This window comes from Carcharhinus amblyrhynchos, unplaced genomic scaffold (genome assembly GCF_965287045.1).
Source record: "Carcharhinus amblyrhynchos unplaced genomic scaffold, sCarAmb.v2.hapA scaffold_874, whole genome shotgun sequence".
In the NCBI taxonomy this organism is placed as follows: domain Eukaryota; kingdom Metazoa; phylum Chordata; class Chondrichthyes; order Carcharhiniformes; family Carcharhinidae; genus Carcharhinus; species Carcharhinus amblyrhynchos.
In genome coordinates this window covers 16,219-38,551 of record NW_027650614.1, presented here as the reverse complement: position 1 = coordinate 38,551, position 22,333 = coordinate 16,219, and the positions used below count along the sequence as shown (strand labels likewise).

Below are 22,333 nucleotides of genomic sequence, written 5' to 3'. Positions count from 1 at the left end.
CTGCTTGGGTTTCCTCCCACACAACAAAATGTGCGGATTAGGTGGATTGGCCATGCTAACTTGCCCCCTGGTATCCAAAGATGTGTAGATTAGGTAGATTGGCCATGCTAACTTGCCCCCTGGTATCCAAAGATGTGTAGATTAGGTAGATTGGCCACGCTAAATTGCCCCCTGGTATCCAAAGATGTGTAGATTAGGTAGATTGGCCATGCTAACTTGCCCCCTGGTATCCAGAGATGTGTAGATTAGGTAGATTGGCCATGCTAACTTGCCCCCTGGTATCCAGAGATGTGTAGATTAGGTAGATTGGCCATGCTAAATTGCCCCCTGGTATCCAAAGATGTGTAGATTAGGTAGATTGGCCGTGCTAAATTGCCCCTTAGTGTCCAAAGATGTGCAGGTTAGGTGGATTGGCTGTGCTAAATTGCCCCCTGGTATCCAAAGATGTGTAGGTTAGGTAGATTGGCCATGCTAAATTGTCCCTTAGTGTCCAAAGATGTGCAGGTTAGGGTGGATTGGCCATGCTAAATTGCCCCCTGGTGTCCAAAGATGTGCAGGTTAGGGGGGATTGGCCATGCTAAATTGTCCCTTAGTATCAGAAGGTGAATACACGGGGATGGGGGTGCGTGGATAGGGCCTGGGTGGGATTGTGGTGGGTGCAGACTCGTCAGGCCGAATGGCCTGCTTCGGCCTAAGAGGAATTCTATGACTCCGAGGTCCGGAGAATTTCCCCCTGAAATGGGGCCCTCCGGAAAGCATTAAACATAGTGAATTAGAGACTGATGCTCAGGGAGAGGCCATTGGGCCCACCATACCCATGCTAACCCGCCAGGTCGTGTTATCCAATTGATCCCGTGCGTGGGTATTCAGCAACTGGCGCTCCGGCCTGCCAAAGCCTCACTGGTAACAATGGCAACTTCCCGCGCAGTCCCGTGATGTACACTGTACAACATCCCGCGCAGGCACTCAGCTTTTCACCAGATGAATTCCTTCAGTTCACCTTGAACTTGGGGGATGGAACGGTGGCACAAGGGGGTTAGCGCTGCTGCCTCACGGTGCCAGGGACCCGGGTTCGATTCCCGGCTCGGGCCACTGTCTGCGCGGAGTCTGCACGTTCTCCCCGTGTCTGCGTGGGTTTCCTCCGGGTGCCCCTGTATCCTCCCACAGTCCGAAAAGACTGTGCTGGCTAGGGTGCGTCGGCCGTGCTAAATTCTCCCTCGGTGTAACCCGAACAGGAGTGTGGGCGACTAGGGGGATTTTCACAGTAACTTCATCACAGTTTTTAGAAGAGAAAATTCTTTATTAGTGTCATAAGTAAGGCTTACGTTAACACTGCAGTGAAGTTACTGTGAAAGTCCCGTAGTTGCTCACACTCCGGCACCTGTTCGGGTCGGAGGGTTGTGGCAGCCTTGGCCTTGTGGGGGGCGGGGGTTTCTCCCGTGACGAATGGTCACCTCTGACCCCTGCTTCCTTTTGACCTGATGTGCAAGTGGTCCTGAATCCTTGATCCCCACACCGCAGGCTTGGCGAATGTCGCTGCATCGGCCAGTCATGCAATGTCGTTCCCCCCTTGTTAATCTCTGCTCTCTCTCTCTCTCTGTCTCTCCCCGCTGTCTCTCTCTCTCCCAGGACACGGTATCCGTGCACCGACCGGGTTTCTACGCCGAGCGGTTTCAGCGGTTCATGTGTAGCGTCGTCTTCAAGAAGATACCACGTAAGTATCCGCCTTTCCCGCGCTGCCAGGCCAGGAATCCTCGCTCGTCGCTCCCTCCGCCCGCACTGAGACTCCTTCCCAACGTAGTCCGGCCGCCGCAGGCCCTGCAGTGGGAGGCCGAGCGGACGTGTGAGGCTGTTGGGATGAGGGAGGGATGGGCCTGGGTTTGTTTCTTCTATATGTTCGTTCATGGAACGTGGGAGTCTCTGGCTGGGCACTTATCCCTCGTTGCCCAGGGCTAAATGAGTGTAGCTATGAGGAGAGATTAAAGTTTATTTATTAGTCACGGGTAGGTTTACATTAACACTGCAATGAAGTTACTGTGAAAGTCCCCTAGTTGCCACACTCCGGCGCCTGTTTGGATACACGGAGGGATAACTTAGCATGGCCAGTCCACCCTAACCTGCACATCTTTGGACACTAATGGACAATTTAGTATGGCCAATCCACCTAACCTGCACATCTTTGGACACTAATGGACAATTTAGCATGGCCAATCCACCCTAACCTACACATCTTTGGACAGTAAGGAGCAATTTAGCATGGCCAATCCACCCTAACCTGTACATCTTTGGACACTAATGGACAATTTAGCATGGCCAATCCACTCTAACCTGCACATCTTTGGACACTAATGGACAATTTAGCATGGCCAATCCACTCTAACCTGCACATCTTTGGACACTAATGGACAATTTAGCATGGCCAATCCACCCTAACCTACACATCTTTGGACAGTAAGGGGCAATTTAGCATGGCCAATCCACCCTAACCTACACATCTTTGGACAGTAAGGAGCAATTTAGCATGGCCAATCCACCCTAACCTGTACATCTTTGGACACTAATGGACAATTTAGCATGGCCAATCCACCCTAACCTACACATCTTTGGACAGTAAGGGGCAATTTAGCATGGCCAATCCACCCTAACCTACACATCTTTGGACAGTAAGGAGCAATTTAGCATGGCCAATCCACCCTAACCTGTACATCTTTGGACACTAATGGACAATTTAGCATGGCCAATCCACCTAACCTGCACATCTTCGGACACTAATGGACAATTTAGCATGGCCAATCCACCTAACCTGCACATCTTTGGACACTAATGGACAATTTAGCATGGCCAATCCACCCTAACCTACACATCTTTGGACAGTAAGGGGCAATTTAGCATGGCCAATCCACCCTAACCGACACATCTTTGGACACTAATGGACAATTTAGCATGGCCAATCCACCTAACCTGCACATCTTTGGACACTAATGGACAATTTAGCACGGCCAATCCACTCTAACCTGCACATCTTTGGACAGTAAGGGGCAATTTAGCATGGCCAATCCACCTAACCTGCACATCTTTGGACACTAAGGGACAATTTAGCATGGCCAATCCACCTAACCTGCACATCTTTGGACACTAATGGACAATTTAGCACGGCCAATCCACCTAACCTGCACATCTTTGGACTGTGGGAGGAAACCGGAGCAACCGGAGGAAACCCACACAGACACAGGCAGAACATGCAGTCTCCGCACAGACAGCGACCCGAGCCAAGAATCGAACCCGGGTCCCTGGCGCTGTGAGGCAGCTGTGCTAACCCACTGTGTTGCCATGCCAGCTGAATAGCTTGGGGTTATTTTCACTGGAGCAAAAACGGCTGAGGGGTGACTTGATCGAAGTGTACAACATGATGAGGGGAAGAGGTAAATTGGACACGATAATATTGTATCCCTTGGTGGAGGATTCTAGAACCAGGGTGGTATATATTCAAGACAAGTGACAGTAGGCGTAGAGGGGTCATGAGGAAAAACTTTCTTTTTAACGCAGAGTTCTCTGGAACCTGCTGCCTGAGTTAGTGGTGGAGACAGAGACCCTAAACTCTTTTGAAAAGTACCTGGATCTGCACCTTAAGTGCTGGAAACTACAGGGCTCTGGGCTCGGTGCGGGAAGGTGGGGTTAGAAAGGGTGTCCTCTGGCTGGCATGGACAAGATGGGCTGAATAGCCTCCTCCTGGGCTGTGACATTTCTAAGTTTAAAGTACATTGATTAATGTCACCAGTCGGCTTACGTTAACACTGCAGGGAAGTTACTGTGAAAATCCCCCTAGTCGCCACACTCCGGCGCCTGTTTTGGTGACACCGAGGGAGAATTTAGCACCTCTTTCGGACTGTGGGAGGAAATGGGAGCACCCGGAGGAAACCCACTCAGACACGGGGTGGGGGAGAACATGCAGGTAGTGACCCAAGCCGGGAATCGAACCCAGATCCCTGGTGCTGTGAGGCAGCAGCGCTAACCACTGTGCTGCCCCACTATTAGTGAACCAGATGAGTTTTTGACGGCAACCGATAGCATCATTCGGATTTGACAAGTTTCACCATCTGCCTTGGTGGGATTCGAGCTCGGGTCCCCAGAGCGTTGCCCCAGGTCTCTGGATTACTAGACCAATGACGCTACCACTTTGCCACTGCCTCCCCGTATATCTATGTATATAAGCAAGCCTTAAGCTGAAGAATGAAGATGTCATGTCCCCCAGCGTGCAGTCTCTATTCAATGTGTTTTTTCATTGAGAAACCTAGGGGAAGGGTCAAGACTGTTAGTGCAGACCAACACCATGTTTGAGAAGATGAGTTAGAACAAGTAGGTGACTCCACACTCGAAGTTGGTGCTTGTTGTAAGAAGTTGCTTGATCCCACATGTTGCTGAACAGAATCGCATTCTCGGGAGGTTCTCTGCATCGGGACAAACACAAGAATGCCAAATTTCAAAGGATCACAGTTGGCTGGCAAGTCTATTCCGATTGGCTGAGGCCTTGCCATGGAGAGAGCGACAAGAAAGCTATAGCTCCCCCAAGCTCTTGAATAATTAATTGAGCTTATACCTTTTGTTTGCAGTGGACGTAAGAAGCAGGATTGGGCCATCTGGCCCCTCGAGCCTGCTCCACCATTCAATAAGATCACGGCTGATCTTTTCGTGGATTCAGCTCCAATTATCCACCCCCCTCCCCTTACTTCCTTTACTATTCAAAAACCTATCTATCCTTGCCTTAAAAACATTCAACGAGGGAGCCTCGTTGGGCAGGGAATTCCACAGATTCACAACCCTTTGGGTGGAAGAAGTTCCTCCTCAACTCAGTGCTAAATCTGCTCCCCCTTATTTTGGGGCTATGCCCCCTAGTTCTAGTTTCACCTGCCACTGGAAACAACCTCTCTGCTTCTGCCTTATCCATTCCCTTCATAATCTTGTATGTTTCTGTAAGATCCCCCCCCATTCTTCTGAATTCCAATGAGTATAGACCCAGTCTACTCAGTCTCTCCTCACAAGCCAACCCTCTCAACTCCAGAATCAACCGAGCGAATCTCCTCTGCACCCCGTCCAGTGGATGAATGTGGCCGCAAGTGAGCGAGTTGCGCGCTGAGATAAAGGCAAAATACCGCGGATGCTGAAATCTGAAACAAAAATAGAAAATGCTGGAAAATCTCAGCAGGTCTGACAGCATCTGTGGAGAGAGCCAACGTTTTGAGTCTAGATGACCCTTCGCCAGAGCTCTGGCTGTTGGCAGAGTACAGAGATTTGATTTATTATTGTCACATGTATTGACATACAGTGAAAAGTATCATTTCTTTCATGCTGCCAGACGCAGCATACCATTCGTAGAGAAGGAAAGGAGAGGGTGCAGAGTGTAGTGTTACAGTCACAGCGAGGGTGTAGAGAAAGATCAACTTAATGCGAGGTAGGCCCATTCAAAAGTCTGACAGCAGCAGGGAAGAAGCTGTTCTTGAGTCGGTCGGTACGGGACCTCAGACTTTTGTATCTTTTTCCTGACGGAAGAAGGTGGAAGAGAGAATGTGTGGGGGGGTGGGGTCCTTGATGATGCCGGCTGCTTTTCCCCGAGGCAGCGGGAAGTGTAGACGGAGTCAATGGATGGGAGGCTGGTTTGCGTGATGGGGTTGGGCTACATTCACCACCCTTTTGTAGTTCCTTGCGGTCTTGGGCAGAGCAGGAGCCCAGACCAAGCTGTGATACAACCAGAAAGAATGCTTTCTATGGGGCATCTGTAAAAGTTGGTGAGAGTCGTAGCGGACATGCCAAATTTCCTTAACCTCCTGAGAAAGTAGAGGCATTGGTGGGGCTTTCTTAACTATAGTGTCGGCATGGGGGGTAAGAACATAAGAAATAGGAGCAGGAGTAGGCCATCTAGCCCCTCGAGCCTGCCCTGCCATTCAATAAGATCATGGCTGATCTGTTGTGGCTCAGTTCCACATTCCTGCCCTCTCCCCATAACCCTTAATCCCCTTGCCTGTCAAAAACCCATCAACCCGCGTCTTAAAAATATTTAGCGAGGTAGCCTCCACCACTTCAACAGGCAGAGAATTCCAGAGATTCACCACCCTTTGAGTGAAGAAGTTCCTCCTCAACTCCGTTCTAAACCGCCCCCCCTTTATCTTGAGGCTGTGCCCTCTAGTCCTACTGTCCTTTCTGAGCAGGAAGAGCCTCTCCACCTCTATCCTATCCATCCCATTCAACATCTTAAATGTCTCAATGAGATCTCCCCTCATTCCTCTAAACTCTAACGAGTACAAGCCTAGTTTATTCAGCCTCTCCTCATAGTTCAACCCCCTCAACTCCGGTATCAGCCTAGTAAACCTCCTCTGCACTCCCTCCAAGGCCAAAATATCCTTGCGTAAGTGCAGCGATCAAAACTGCACACAGGTACTAGGATAGGTTGTTGGTGATCTGGACACCTACAAACTTGAACCTCTCAACCCTTTCTACTTCGTCCCCATTGACGTAGACAGGAGCATGTTCTCCTTTACGCTTCCTGAAGTTGATGACTATGTGTGCGAGTTGTTGCTGTCCCCAATAAACACCTCGGCCAACCAGCAGTTGACTCGCCCACCCATCGGTGCCTCCTGGTGTGTAAATTGTTGAGACGGTTTGGAATTTGGCATTCTCATCCTGGGTGGGAGAGCAAAACCTTTGACAACATGTCCCTCGGCAATATTTGAGATGTGAGCTAGCAGCGGTACTCAGGGGAGGGGTGGTTTAGGTGCCTCCTAAAGTGTGAGGAACCCAAGCCCACGACAGGCCGCTGTATAAAGTGTGAAGATAACCCCAAAGCAGTTTGAGGTCAAACATTGTTCAAGTTCATTTATTAGTGTGACAAGTAAGGCTTACGTTAACACTGTGGAAAATCCCCTAACCACCACACTCCTGTTCGGGTTACACAGGGAGAATTTAGCACGGTCAATCCATCCTAACTAGCACATCTTTTGGACTGTGGGAGGAAACCCACGCAGACACGGGGAGAACGTGCAGTCTCCGCACAGGCGGTGACTCGAGCCTGCAATTGAACCCGGGTCCCTGGCACTGAGATGCAACAGTGCTAACCCATTGTGCCCACCATGCCATCCATCCACCCCGTCTCTGAGCTTAATGTGTCCATGCCTTGCCTCACTGGTTGTCACTAGTTCTTTGCCCTTGGCGTCACTATAAGTTGTCTGCCACTCCTGTCCTCTGAGCTGGTGTCCCCCTACCCGCTCAGTACCTACTGAGCTCCCTGAAGCGCGTGTGGAAAGAGGATGTGTCTAGGGACAGATATGGCGCGCTCACACCTCCGTTCTGCTTCCTTGGGCATGACTGTGACGTTCCTTGTCGCCCTGATGCACCCCATCACCAGAGTCTGGTGGCAGGCCAGATACCAAGGGACACTAGCGAGCCAGTGACTCTCTCGATGACTGCTTCCCAGGTCAGATTGATATTGGTCGCCTGCCCCACCAGGATTTGACCCCCGACCCTCTTGTCCAGCACCTCAGCGTCCGAGCTGGCGGCAGGGCTTGTGGCCTGGGAACTGGGCTCCCGTTTGGTGTCAGATCCCCGGGTAAGGAGCAGTGGAGAGATGGGGAGCGTGGGGGCTTGGAAGGTGGTGTAGCTACTTGGGGGGGGGGGGGGTGCAGTTTGCCGGCTTCCTGCGCCTCACGTGCTCTCGTCTCGCCCGCAGTCAAACCGTCCCCCTCGAAGAAAAGTCGAATCGGATTGGCGTCAACCCGGCGGCCAGCCATGGGAGGCGCTGGCCAACAGCCACCAGCCCTGACAGAGGAAGCCAAAACCCAGGCGGCGAACAAGGAGGTGATCCATGCGGTGGTAGAATCAGGTAACCAAACCCGGAGCGCCAGTCAGGCCTGCCACCATTGCCATGTTTCTCTGTCTGGGAAGGATGTGTGTGTTACCCACCCCTCATCCCCCCTCACTCAACACCCCCACCCACTGCCTCCAAGCCCAGCGATGTCCTGAGTTTTATATTTCACGGGAGGTCTCTGCCTTAGACATCTTCCCTACTCCCTCACCCCTCTGGATCTCTGCCACCCTCCAATTTCAATCTCTCACCCCAACCCTTTTTCCATCGCTCCGTCTGTGCCTTCAGCAGCCTGATGCCCTGAATTCTGGGATTCCTTCTGTGATGCTCCCTCGCACGCGCGCTTGCCCAGCTCTCCCTCGGCGCCGGCCCTCCCGCGGCGCGGCGCTCCCTCGGCGCCGACCCTCCCACGGCGCGGCGCTCCCTCGGCACCGACCCTCCCACGGCGCGGCGCTCCCTCGGCACCGACCCTCCCACAGCGCGGCGCTCCCTCGGCACCGACCCTCCCACGGCGCGGCGCTCCCTCGGCACCGACCCTCCCGCGGCGCGGCGCTCCCTCGGCACCGACCCTCCTGCAGCGCGGCGCTCCCTCGGCACCGACCCTCCCGCAGTGCGGTGCTCCCTCGGCACCGACCCTCCCGCAGTGCGGCGCTCCCTCGGCACCGACCCTCCCACAGCGCGGCGCTCCCTCGGCACCGACCCTCCCACAGCGCGGCGCTCCTTCGGCACCGACCCTCCCACAGCGCGGCGCTCCCTCGGCACCGACCCTCCCACAGCGCGGCGCTCCCTCTGTGTCAGACTGGATTTTGTGTTCTGAAGTACTCCTTGACCCTGCTGACGCCAAGGGCGAGTGTTTTGCTTCCTGTACTAAGGCAAACGCTCTTCATTCGACGCACAATATCGGTAAAGCTGGGAGCTGAAGGGTGATGGGTGTCAGTGCAATTTGTGTTCGGGTCGTCTTTACTAAGCCCTCAATTGCCCTTTCTGGCAGGAGCGTACCAGGGACGTCCTGACATCCTCCCCAGGACTCCACCCTTGGATGAGGCTACAAGTGTCTCGGTCGCCACGACCTTGTCCAGTTCTTCTCTCGCGGAACCTGGAGGCTTGGACAGCACAGGAACCAACTCCCCAGTCTCAAGGTTAGTTGTGTCTCACTGATGGAATGTGTTTGGGACCAGATCCAAATCTCCAAGACATGATACGAAGTTAGCCCAACTGTTGGCATTGGGATGAGCGCGCGGTGTTCCGAACCAGATATGTTTCTATTGACTCTCCCCCTACCACCAGAAGATTTTATTAAAACAAACTTTTTGTTTAACACCACAGTTAAATTACAATAAAAATAATTAGCATAACTTTAATTTTTGAAATACTCAAGAGTGACCAGATACAATCCTTAACTGCTAGCCTATCTCCATTAGTTCCAATTTAAGCAATATCCCCATAGATGTTAATCCCACTTCGGAGTCAGTTAGCAAGACACCCTGTTTTGGCATGAATTCGCAGTCCTGCAGCCGTTTAACACCTCCCCCCCCCCCCCCAAAAAAAAACAGGACAGAGATACAGCAAGGCACTCCAGAACTCAGAGAGGAGGAGAGAAAACACCTCTTACCTTTTGCAGATTTCTGGAGAACGATACCTATTTTCTTGCAAGTCCCCCGACTTCAATTTCCGGTTTTCTCCCACAGTCCGAAAGATGTGCAGATTAGATGGATTGGCCATGCTAAATTGTCCCTTAGTGTCCAAAGTTGTGCAGGTTAGGGTGGATTGGCCATGATAAATTATCTCTTAGTGTCCAAAGATGTGCAGGTTAGGTGGATTGGCCATGCTAAATTATCCCTTAGTGTCCAAAGATGTGCAGGTTAGGGTGGATTGGCCATGCTAAATTGTCCCTTAGTGTCCAAAGATGTGTAGATTAGGTAGATTGGCCATGCTAAATTGCCCCTTAGTGTCCAAAGGTGTGCAGGTTAGGTGGATTGGCCGTGCTAAATTGCCCCTTATTGTCCAAAGGTGTGCAGGTTAGGGGGGGGTTGGCCATGCTAAATTATCCCTTAGTGTCAGGGGGATTAGCAGGGTAAATATAATGTAAATAGGTCAGATTGTGGTTGGTGCAGATTCGATGGGCCGAATGGCCCCCCTCCTGCACTGTAGGGTGCTATGTGAACATGCTGATTAGGGTGTGCATTGGCCATGCCAAATTCTCCCTCAGTGTAACCCAAACAGGAGTGTGGCGAATAAGGAATTTTCACAGTAACTTCATTGCGGTGTTAATGTAGGCGGACTTGTGGCACTATAAATAAACTTTACAAATGTGGGTGCAAGTTGGCGTCAAGGCATCCCCCCCCCCCCCCCCCCCCCCCCGCCCCCCCTCCCCGGGTGGTTTTGATTTATTGAGTCTGCGTCTGGCCGGCTGAAGTCACTGGGTTTCTTGACGCTTGCTGCGTGACCTTGTTGCAGGCCCCTGGGATTGGACGCGCGCACGGCAGATCAGACCGACCTACAACCCAACACGCAGGTGGCCAGCAGCGTGGAGAGGTGAGGACTCGGCGGGGGGCGGGGGTGAGCAGGTTCGGTCAGCCGTACAGAACTGGGGTGAGGCCACAGCTGGAGGACCGCGCGGGGTTCTACTCGCCTCACTATAAGGAGGATGTGATTGCACTGGAGGGGTGGGGGTGTGAGGTTGGGGGGAGATTCACCAGGACACAGGCCTTCGTTAATCGAGGGATTGAGTTTAGGAGTCGGGAGGTCATGCTGCAACTTTATAAGACCCTTGTCAGACCCCACTTCGAGTACTGTGCGCAATTCTGGTCGCCTCACTACAGGAAGGATGTGGAAGCTATTGAAAGGGTGCAGAGGAGATTTACAAGGATGTTGCCTGGATTGGGTGGCATGCCTTATGAAGATAGGTTGAGGGAGCTCGGTCTCTTCTCCCTGGAGAGACGAAGGTTGAGAGGTGACCTGATAGAGGTTTATAAAATGTTGAGAGGAATAGATAGGGTGGATTCTCAGAGGCTATTTCCCAGGGCTGAAATGTTCGCTACGAGAGGACACAGGTTTAAGGTGCTGGAGAGCAGGTACAGAGGAGATGTCAGGGGTAAGTTTTTCACTCGGAGGGTGGTGAGTGAGTGGAATCGGCTGCCGTCGGTGGTGGTGGAGGCGAACTCACTGGGAGCTTTTAAAAGACTTCTGGATGAGTACATGGGATTTAATGGGATTGGTAGTTACAGATAGTTCTATGGCCTGGTAGGTATGGATGTGATCGGTGCAATTTGTGGGCCGAAGGGCCTGTCTGTGCTGTAGTGTTCTATGTTCTATGATACTGCCCGGGCTGGAGGGATTCGGCGATGAAGAGAGGCTGGGGTTACTTCTCTGAAATCAGAGACGGGGAGAATCCTGATTGAGGTGTGTAAGATGATGGACAGGGTAGATAGGGAGGTGATGGCCTTGTGATATTATCACTAGACTATTAATATTCTGGGGGGACCCCTGGGTTCGAATCCCGCCACGGCAGATGGTGGATATTGAATTCAATAAAAAATATCTGGAATTAAGAATCTACTGATGACCCCCATTGTCAGAAAACCCCCATCTGGTTCCCTTTGGGGAAGGAAATCTGCCATCCTTACTCTGGTCTGGCCTACATGTGACTCCAGAGACACAACAATGTGTTGACACTCAGCCGCCCCTCCAAGGGCACCTGGGGTTGGGCAATAAGTGCTGGACCAGCCAGCGACGCCCGTGTCCCGTGAACGGATTAAAAAGAAAAGGAACTTAATTGAAGGGTCAGTAACTTAGAGGGAGTACAGAGAAGGTTCGCCAGGCTGATACTGGAAGTGAGGGGGTTAGCTTATGAGGAAAGACTGAGTAGACGGGGCCTGTACTCGTTGGAGTTTAGAAGGCTGAGGGGGGCATCTTATAGAGACTTACAAGATAATGAAGGGGCTAGATAGGGTAGAGGTAGAGAGATTCTTTCCACTTAGAAAGGAAACCAGAACTAGAGGGCACAGCCTCAAAATAAGGGTGGGTCAGTTTAGATCAGAGTTGAGGAGGAACTTCTTCTCTCAGGGGGTAGTGAATCTCTGGAATTCTCTGCCCGTTGAAGTGGTGGAGGCCACCTCGCTGACTATATTTAAGTCATGGGTAGATAGATTTCTGATCGATAAGGGAATTAAGGGTTATGGGGAGAAAGCGGGAAAGTGGAACTGATCCACTATCAAATCAGCCATGATCTTATTGAATGGCGGGGCAGGCTCGAAGGGCTGGATGGCCTACTCCTGCTCCTGTTTCTTATGTTCTTATGAAAGGGCAGAATTTTAAGTTGAGGGCAGAAGGTTTCAAGGGGATCTGAGGATAAAATTGTCACCCAGAGGTGGTCCTTCCAGGTGGCACATTGCAGATTCCCACCACCCGGGAAAGGTGGGAAACCTTTAAAAACATGTGGATAAGCACATGAAATGTCGTAACATTCAAGGCTATGGGCTAAGTGCTGAAAGTGGGATGAGTGTAGATTTATAGGTTTGTCGGTGCAGACTCGATGGGCCGAAGGGCAGCTTCCGTATCGCAGGAGTCTGACTGCAAACAAAAGCTTGGTGGGGGGGGGGGGGTAGTTTGCAACTGTTCCCTGCTGCGTTCCCCCGGCAATGCCTCGACCACCTGCCAACCGATCCGCAGCCTGTATCTCCCGTGGCGTAAATTGTTGTTTGAGATTGTCCTGATGAGTCCTAGGTGAAAAACTTTGACAGCATGACCCTTTTTTTTATTTCCAGCAATACTCAAGTTACATTCAAGGCTGAGATGGGTAGATAGTTGGATGCGTAGGGAACCGAGGGACACGGGGGTGGGGGGAGGGGTAGGTGGGTTAGTTTTGGCAAGGTGGAGGTAGAAGTTTTGCTGCGATCTTGTTGAATGGTAGAGAAAACTCGAGGGGCTGAATGGCTGCTAGTTCTTCTCCTTTGTCCAGCACTGAATATGGGCACCTTGGCTACTGTGGAAATGACTCCTTATGTCTAGGGGATGGGCAATAAATGCTATTCCAGCCAGCGATGCCCACATCCCAGAAATGAACCAAAGAAAATCCATTCGTGGGACATGGGCGTCGCTGAATGGTCCAGCATTTATTGCCCATCCCTAGTTGCCCTTGGAGGTCAGTTGAGAGTCAACCACATCGCTGTGTGTCTCTGGAATCACATGTAGGCCAGACCGGGGTAAGGACGGCAGATTTCCTTCCCTAAAGGGAACCAGATGGGTTTTTCCCACAATGGGTCATCAGTAGATTCTTAATCCCAGATATTTTTTATTGTATTCAAATTCCACCATCTGCCGTGGACGGGATTCGAACCCGGGTCCCCCAGAACATTAAGACCATAAGACATGGCAGCAGAATTAGGCCACTCGGCCCATCGAGTTGCTCCACCATTCAATCATGGCTGATATTTTTCTCATCCCCCCCCATTCTCCTGCCTTTTCCCCATAACCCCTGATCCCCTTATCAATCAGGAACCTATCTATCTCTGTCTTAAAGACACTCAGTGACCCGGTCTTCTCTGCGGCAAAGAGTTCCACAGATTCCCCAGTCTCTGGCTGAAGAAATTCCTCCCCATCTCTGTTTTAAAGGATCGTCCCTTTAGCCTGAGGTTGTGCCCTCTGGTTCTAGTTTTTCCTACTAGTGGAAACATCCTCTCCACGTCCACTCTATCCGGGCCTCGCAGTATCCTGTAAGTTTCAATAAGATCCCCCCCCCCTCATCCTTCTAAACTCCAACGAGTACAGACCCAGAATCCTCAACTGTTCCTCAAACAACAAGCTCTTCATTCCAGGGATCATTCTTGTGAACCTCCTCTGGACCCTTTCCAAGGCCGGCACATCCTTCCTTAGACCAAAACTGCTCGCAATACTCCAAATGGGGTGCGACCAGAGCCTTGTACAGCCTAGGAAGTACATCCCTGTTCTTGTATTCTAGCCCTCTTGACGTGAATGCTAAGTTATTAGCTGAGTTTCTGGATTAATAGATAATACCACTGGGCCATCATCTCCCTGAAAGGCCTGGTTGGTGTGAAAATCCCCAGGGTTGAGCTCAGAATGAGCTTGTTTCATCTCCCTGTGTGGGAGAGATGGGCCTTTGCCTGCTAACTACCATTTTTGGACCCCATACAGGAATTTTTTTCATCCGCAGGACACGGGCATCGCTGGCTAGATCAGTATTTATTGCCCATCCCTAGTTGCCCTTGGAGGTCAGTTGAGAGTCAACCACGTTGCTGTGGCTCTGGACCCACATGTAGGCCAGACCGGGGTAAGAACGGCAGATTTCCTTCCCTAAAGGGAACCGGATGGGTTTTTCCGACAATCAACCAAATGGGTGGCACAGTGGCTACCATTGTTGCCTCACAGTGCCAGGGAACCCGGGTTCGATACATGGCTCGGGTCACTGTGTGTGTGTGTGTGTGTGTGTGTGTGTGTGTGTGTGTGTGTGTGTGTGTGTGTGTCCAGGTGCTCCAGTTTTTCCCCCCTCAGTGTGGGTTAGGTAGACTGGCCAGGCTAAATTGCCCCTAGTGTCAGAGGGATTAGCTAGAGTAAATACATGGGGATAGGGCCTGGGTGGGATTGTGGTTGGCGCAGATTCAATGGGCCGAATGGCCTCCTTCTGCACTGTAGGGATTCTGTGTGCAGGTTGGGTGGATCGGCCAGGCTAAATTGCCCCTTGGTGTCCAAAGATGTGCAGATTAGATGGATTGGCCGTGCTAAATTACCCCTTAGAGTCAGGGTGACTAGCTGGGGTAAATGCATGGGGATACGGGGATAGGGTCTGGGTGGGATTGTGGTCGGTGCAGACTCGATGGGCCGAATGGCTTCCCCCTGAACTGTAGGAATTCTGACAATGGGTCATCAGTAGATTCTTAATTCCAGATTTTTTTTTTATTGAATTCAAATTCCACCGTCTGCCGTGGCGGGATTTGAACCTGGGTCCCCCAGAACGTTAGCTGGAGTTTCTGGATTAAATAGATAATACGACCAGGCCCACCACCTCCCCGTGATGGAATCTCAGCCCCTTTTTTCTCAAACCTTTCCCCCCCTCGTGCCTCGCTTTCCCTGGAATAATTTGTCCCAGTGGGACGACTTTGACAGGGACCATTAGCGCTCGGTTCTGAGTTGGGTCCAACTCCTCTGTCTGCTTCCTCCCACAAACCCATTGTAAGTCTTGCCCCGTCTCTCCCCCCCCCCAACCCCCCGCTCCACCACAGAGTCCACAGCCTTAACCCACCATCGATTAAAGCCACCTCTTCAAACAGGAATCCCCTCCCCAGCCCCGTAACATCTTGTGTGTCTTGTGTTTGAAAAAGCACGGAAGAGGGTTAACCTCGTTTCTTCTTCTTCCCCTTCTCCTCACTCCTGTCAATTTCTACCACCACCTCCCCCCCCCCCCACCCCCCTCGCCAGTATCCCCCCAGTTGTCACGGAGCCAGTGGCGGGGACCCTCCACTCCACCCTTCCGTCAAAAGCAGACGAGGGCTCCAGGTGCCGTGGCACACTTCTAGAAACAGAAATCTGCTTTGTAAGTACTGCGGGCGAGTACGGAGTGCTGGGGAGGGGGGCAGGTGTGGGGGGGGTGGTGCAGGGATTGACGTGAAGGTTGCTGGAGGGCCTCTTAAGTTTCCCCCTCCCCTGGAGCGGTGCGGCGCCGACAGCTCTCTCTCGAAGCTCGACGCCACCCAGGACACGCTTGGTCGACAGGCTAACCACTCCCAACGCAGCCGTGTGTACCATCTACAAGATGCCCCGCAGCGAGTCGCCAAGGCTCCCTTCCACAGCACCTTCCAAACCCGCCACCTCTACCATCGATAAGGACAAGGCTGTGAAAATTCAGCAACTAACACCTCCAGCCTGCCAAAGCCTCGCTTCTAATCGTGTCTAGCTTCCCGCATGCCCCCGTAACATACGTCGTGCAATTACTAAACTTTTCACCCGATCCAAGTTTATTTACGAGCGTCACAAGTAAGGCTTACATTAACGCAGCAATGAAGTAACTGCAAAAACCCCCTAGTCGCCACACTCTGGTGTCTCCATGAGATGTAGGCAAAAGTCGGAGGTAGAAGGAGGATTGGAATGAGACACTCACTGAGTGTTAAGATGGGCGGCGCAGGCTTGTCAGGCCGAAGGGCCTGTTTCCTGTGCTGTGTTGTTCTTTGTCTGTCTTTTGGGATACACTGAGGGAGAATTTAGCACTGCCGACACGCCCTAACCGGCACGTCTTTCAGAGTGGGGGAACGAAACCAGGGGAAACCCATGCAGACACGGGGAGAACGTGCAGACTCCGCACAGACAGTGACCCGAGCCGGGAATCGAACCGGGGTCCCCGAGGCAGCAGTGCTAACCATTGTGCCACCACACCACTTCCTTCCAGCCACCTTCAACTTGGGGACGGCACAATGGGTTAGCACTGCTGCCTCACCGCTTCCGGGTTCGATTCCTGGTTCGGGCCACTGCCTGCGGAGTCTGCACGCTCTCCCTGTGTCTGCGTGGGTTTCCTCCGGGTGCTCCGGTTTCCTCCCACAGTCCGAAAGACGTGCTGGTTAGGGGGTGGATTGGGCCGCGCTAAATTCTCCCTCAGTGTAACCCGAACAGGAGTGTGGGGGATTTTCACAGTAACTTCATTGCAGTGTTAATGTAAGCCTTACTTGTGACACTAATAAATAAACTTTAAAGTTGAGTAAAATGTGAAAAAAAAAGTTCTCCTCTCTGCCCATTCTGGGTGCCTCCTCTCCTCCTCCCCCTGCCTCCCCCATCAGAACCCTGTGAGGCAGTTTGACCACATGTGGCATTGGGGCCCTCTTTCTCCAACACTTGTGGGCAGCTCGGTGGCACAGTGGTTAGCACTGCTGCCTCACAGCGCCAAGGACCCAGGTTTGATTCCGACCTTTGGTCATCGTGTGGACTCTGTACGTTCTCCCCCATGTCTGCTTGGTTTTCCTCCGAGTGCTTTTGTTTCCTCCCACGGTCCAAAGATGTGCAGGTTAGGTGGATTGGCCATGCTAAATTGCCCCTTAGTGTCCAAAGATGTGTAGGTTAGGTGGATTGGCCATGCTAAATTGCCCCTTAGTGTCCAAAGATGTGCAGATTGGGTGGTTTGGCCATGCGAAATTACCCCTTAGTGTCAGGGGGAATTAGCAGGGTAAATATGTGGGGTTACGAGGATAGGACCTGGATGGGATTGTTGTCGGTGCAGACTCGATGGGCCGACTGGCCTCCTTCTGCACTGTAGGGATTGTGTGTGTCAAAGCCCTAAAAAATTTGGGAACCGCCCTTATCTTAAAGTAGGCCAGATTTAAAACAGGATTTACTTTATTCTTGGCGTTGTTGGGTACGATAGCACTGCAGCCTCACGGCGCCAGGGTCCTGGGTTCGATTCCCGGCTCGGGTCACTGTCTGTGTGGAGTTTGCACGTTCTCCCCGTGTCTGCGTGGGTTTCCTCCCGGGTGCTCTGGTTTCCCTCCCACAGCCCGAAAGACTCTGCTGGTTAGAGTGCTAAATTCTCCCTCTGGGTGGGGGTGGGGGATTTTCACAGTAACTTCATTGCAGCGTTAATGTAAGCCTTACTTGTGACACTGACCAGTAAACGGAATCTGTGGAATACGTTGACCCGAGGTGCAGTGGACGCCGGCTCAAATTCGGGAAGGTGGAGCGGGTTTTTGAGTTAGTGGTGGGAGAGCGCTGGTTAGGAGGGGAGCAGGCAGGGAGGTGGCCACGAGGTGGAAATGAGATGGGCCACGATCGTATTGGATGGGGGGGGAACACACGGATTTGAGGGGCTGAATGGCTCTCGCGTTCAATTTTTTTTTTGCAGGAATGCTTTTACCCATTTCGGAATGCCGTACCGAAAAACTTAACCTCGAGACTAAACCGCTCTTGTCTTTGCGCTGCATGTGTTGGCCTCGTGTCTTCAGCTGCTCTTTCTTCTTGAGTGTCTCTCTGCTGCTCTGTGTAGCTCCTATTGCTTTTTTTCTTTTGTGTTCTTCTGCCCCTGCCCTTTCTCTCCCCCCTCCCGCTGCTCACCCCAGTTCCTGGAGGGAAGGTATTGGATCTGTACGTCGCCTGTACTCCCCCGACCTCCGTGCCTGCCAAACCCTCCGGAGGCTGTTGATGGCGAGGATGGTGAAGTAAGTCGTTTCTCGCCCCCCCACCCCCGGTAATGTTTCCCCACACCCTCCCTCGCAATGTCTGTCTTCCTGTGCCCCGCCAACTCCCCTTTTACGCTTCCTTCGATCGCCCGCCATCCATTCTGTATTTGCCTTGAGAGCCTTGTCGGAGGGTTGTTGGTGGTGGGGGAGGGAGGGTTGACCTGCTGGAGTTCTGACCATCGAACGCGCCACTGAGGGAGTGGCACACTGCTGCCTTACAAGCGCCAGGGATCCGGGTTCATTGACTGTCTATCTGTCTGTCCGTGTAGAGTTTGCACGTTCTGCTGTGCAGATACGTGGATTTGGGCCATTGTCTCCGGGTGCTCTGGTTTCCTCCCACATCCCAAAAAACGTGCTCTTAGGCTGATTGGTGTAATAAATTGTCCCTAAATTAGTCTTTCCTCAACCTTCCCCAACAGGTGTAGAAAAAGGTCATGGGTAGAGGAGGGAACTCACAATGTTAAAATGGCGGCACAAGCTCGTTGGGCCAAAGGGCCTGTTTCCCGTGCTGTGTTGTTCTTTGTTCTCCCTCCCATGTCTGCGTGGGTTTCCTCCCACAGTCCAAAGATGATGGCCTTGGACTGGGATGGGGCACAGTTAGAGGTCTCACAACACCAGGTTAAAGTCCCAACAGAATATAGCCAAGTACCCCACGCATGGGGACGGCCTCAACCGGGATCTTGGGTTCATGTCACACTGCGTGTATCCCTCACCATTTTGGCCTGGGCTTGTAATGTCTTGCTATAACTGTCTTGGCTTTGAGACAATTCGCCCCTCTTTAACCTGTGATTGTCCCTCTCTCCACTCACACTATCTGTAAAGACTTGATTACCTGCAAAGACTCGCATCCCAACCATTCTTCACATTTCCAGTCTGTAATTATCTTGCAATTGTGTCTTGGTCCATATATGCCATGTTTGTGACACCTATCTCTCCCGATGAAGGAGCAGCATTCCGAAAACCTCGTGATTCCAAATAAACCTGTTGGACTTGAACCTGGTGTTGTGAGACTGCTTACTCCCAAGGTGTGTGGGTTAGGGTGGATTGGCCACGCTAAATTGCCCCTTAGTGTCCAAAGATGTACAGGTTGGGTGGCTCAGTGTGTTAAACACATGAGGTACAGGGGTAGGGTATATGGGTGAGATGCTGTACCGGAGAGAGTCGGCACAGAATCGACAGACCAAACGACCTGCTGCTTCTGCACTGTCGGGATTCTCAGAGTGGTACCACCATTCGAGTGTGATGCTGAACTGCAGCCCCTGAGGGGAGTGGGGGGGTGGGGAACGAGAGCATCCTGGATTTCCAAGGCCACGTGGAACGGCCCTGGCCAACATTGCTCCCTCACCATCCAACCTGCGCATCACTTTCTTCCTTCACTTTTACTGTCACCTTTTGCCTACTTGTTGGTAGATTCAGTGCATGGCCGGTTCACACTGGGTGGAATAGTGTAACGACTTGTGTGTTCATATGACCCCATAAAGCACTGGCAATTGGATGGATCAGTCGAACTTTGACTCTGGGCCACATGAGGTGACCTAAGGCTTGATCAAAAGGTTGCTGTTTACGGTGGCTGTTAAACGTAACTCTGCCAGCCTGTTCCGGCATTCAGTAAGGTCATGACACAGCGGCATAGTAGTTAGCACTGCTGCTGCCTCTCAGCGCCAGGGACCCGGGTTCGATTCCTGGCTCGGGTCACTGTGTCTGTGCAGAGTCTGCATGTTCTCCCTGTGTCTGCGTGGGTTTCCTCTGGGTGCCCCGGTTTCCTCTCTGTCCAAAGATGTGTAGGTTAGGGTGGATTGGCCATGCTAAATTGCCCGTTAGTGACCAGAGGTCTGTAGGTTAGGTGGATTGGCCATGCTAAGTTGTCCCTTAGTGTCCAAGGATGTGTAGGTTAGGTGGATTGGCCATGTGAAATTGTCCCTTAGTGTCCAAAGATGTGTAGGTTAGGTGGATTGGCCATGCTAAATTGCCCTTTAGCGACCAGAGATGTGCAAGTAAATGGATTGGCCATACTAAATTGTCCATTAGTGTTGAAGGATGTGTAGGTTAGGGTGGATTGGCCATGCTAAATTGCCCCTTAGTGTCGGGAGGGGGGGGTGGTTAGCAGGGTAAATACGTGGGGTTACGGGGATAGGGCCTGGGTGGGATTGTTGGCGCAGATTCGTCAGGCTGAATGGCCTCCCCCTCGCACTATAGAGATTCCAGTCTATCCCCTCCCGTCTCACAGCCGTCAAATTTACCCCTGTCCCCGCCTTGGGACACATTGACCGTGTTAAAGGTGCCCGAGATGCCTGCGTTGAGACTTCCTCCTGTTTTTGTTGGCGGGTGGGGGGTGGGGGTTTTTGGTGAGGGGGGGGGGTGGTGGGTGGCGCTACCTTTCTCTTATTTAATTTTTTCTTTCTTTCCTTCTCTCGCAGTGACCTGGACGGCGTGTAAAAAAAAAACATTCGCAAGCCGGGAACCACTCCCCCCCCACCTCCCTCCTCCCCCCACCCCCCTTGATTCCCTTCTCCATATAATCCGGGGACAGCACACACACACCCCCACCTCACCCCCCCACCCTACGCTCGCAGCCGCACGAGGAGAGAAAGGAGGATTTCGACGGACGGACGGTCTATTTGGGGAGGGAATCTTGTTACCGGGAGAGGTGAGGAAGGCCGGGGTGGGGGGTAGAGTTTGCCGGGATAAGTTCTCGCTTGTAGATTTTCCCCCCACTGCCAGCCAGCCCCCCCCCGCCCCCCCACCACACCTCCATCCCATTCTGCCTCTCCACCAACAATCAGAGGGACCCTCGGCCTTCCTCGCCTGCCTGCCATCAGTCAAACAAGGAAGAAAGCATGGTGGGGGAGCGTGCGGGGGAAACATCAAAGCTATTTTTTAAGATGAAAATATATCTCTCTCTCTCTCTCTCTCTCTCTCTCCAAATGACATCAGAGCCCTTTGCCTAGAGGCTGGCAAGCGGTTCCAGAGGACACCTTGCTCCCTCCTGCTACAGATGGAGTCACGGTTCCTTAACCCTTTGAGCCTAGCTGCTGAAGACTGATATAAATGTCTATATTAGACGCTTTATCTCCTTCCCTTTATTTTTTAAGAAAACTTCATCCCGCTCACATTGTTAACATGCACGCGTGTTGTTTGTGTGTGTGTGTGTGTGCGCGTGCGTTCTTTCCGAACTTATTTATGGACATATTTAAAAGCCAAGGACTTCACAACCTCCTCCTCCTCCCACTTATCGTTGAGTTGCGAAACAGTCTGAAGAAACTCGGCTTCCGTAGATTTTTGTTGGCCGCTCTTTTTGTTTTTTCCCATTTCCTTCCCCCCCCGCCCTCTCTGCGTCCGAAAACCGCGGCCCTCCCCCGTGTCCGGAGAAAAGACCTTGGAGGGTTTTTCGGGAAAGGAAAAAGGCCGGAGGATCCCGCTGTGATGTTACGGTGTCCTCTGTACATCGCCGCTCTGTGATGCGTACAGACCTTGCTGCCAGTATTCCCGGGTGGGCGCACCGAGCTGCGAGATGTATTCAACCCCTCCCCACCACCTTCCCCTTCTCCGACTACACTGAAGTGCCGATTCCTCCACGCCCCCGCCGCTGGAGGACTCTGCCTTTCGTAGCACAGAAAGAGGCCATCCGGCCCATCGAGTCTGCACCGACCACAATCCCACCTATCCCCACATCCCGACACATTTTACCCACTGCTCCCTCTAACCTACGCGTCTCGGGGCACCGAGGGGCAATTTTAGCACGGCCCGTCCGCCCTAACCCGCGCGTCTTTTGGACAGTGGGAGGAAACCCACGCAGGCACGGGGAGAATGTGCAGACTCCGCGCAGGCAGTGACCCGAGGCCGGGAATCGAACCCCGGGTCCCTCGGAGCTGTGAAGCAGCCGTGCTAAGCCCACTGTGCCGCCGCGCTGCCTTTGGATTGGATCGCGACTGCCGTGTGTATTGTCACGTTCGTCTAACGCCCCCAACTCCCCAGACAAAAGTATTAGTACTGTTCTGAGAAGCCGATCTGTCTTCCTCTGTCCTTGCGTCCAGTTGGATCTCAGATGGTTTGAGGGACTTGTTTTGTATACCAGGATGAAGCTAATGTGTATGTGTTTCGAATCATAGAATTCTACAGTGCAGACAGAGGCCGTTCGGCCCATCGAGTCTGCACCGGCCACAATCCCACCCAGGCCCTATCCCTGTAACCCCACATATTCACCCTAGCTCATCCCCAAGGGGCAATTTGGTATGGGGGCAGCACGGTGGCACAGTGGGTTAGCGCTGCTGCCTCACAGCGCCAGGGACCCGGGCTCGATTCCCGGCTT

The 22,333-nt window shown here is 52.4% G+C and overlaps 1 protein-coding gene across 1 annotated transcript in view; it reads left to right on the top strand.

Moving 5' to 3' along the window:
- Nucleotides 1-20,505, top strand: part of LOC145340251 (phosphatidylinositol 4-phosphate 5-kinase type-1 alpha-like) — a gene marked incomplete at its 5' end in the record, with an annotated part of 40,789 nt that extends 20,284 nt beyond the window's left edge. The window contains 6 exon segments of the mRNA XM_080184699.1: nucleotides 1,630-1,714; nucleotides 7,718-7,870; nucleotides 8,844-8,991; nucleotides 10,310-10,387; nucleotides 15,287-15,401; nucleotides 20,442-20,505. Coding sequence (XP_080040825.1) covers nucleotides 1,630-1,714; nucleotides 7,718-7,870; nucleotides 8,844-8,991; nucleotides 10,310-10,387; nucleotides 15,287-15,401; nucleotides 20,442-20,444 — 582 coding nt within the window.
- Between the last annotated feature and the right edge of the window lie 1,828 nt (nucleotides 20,506-22,333).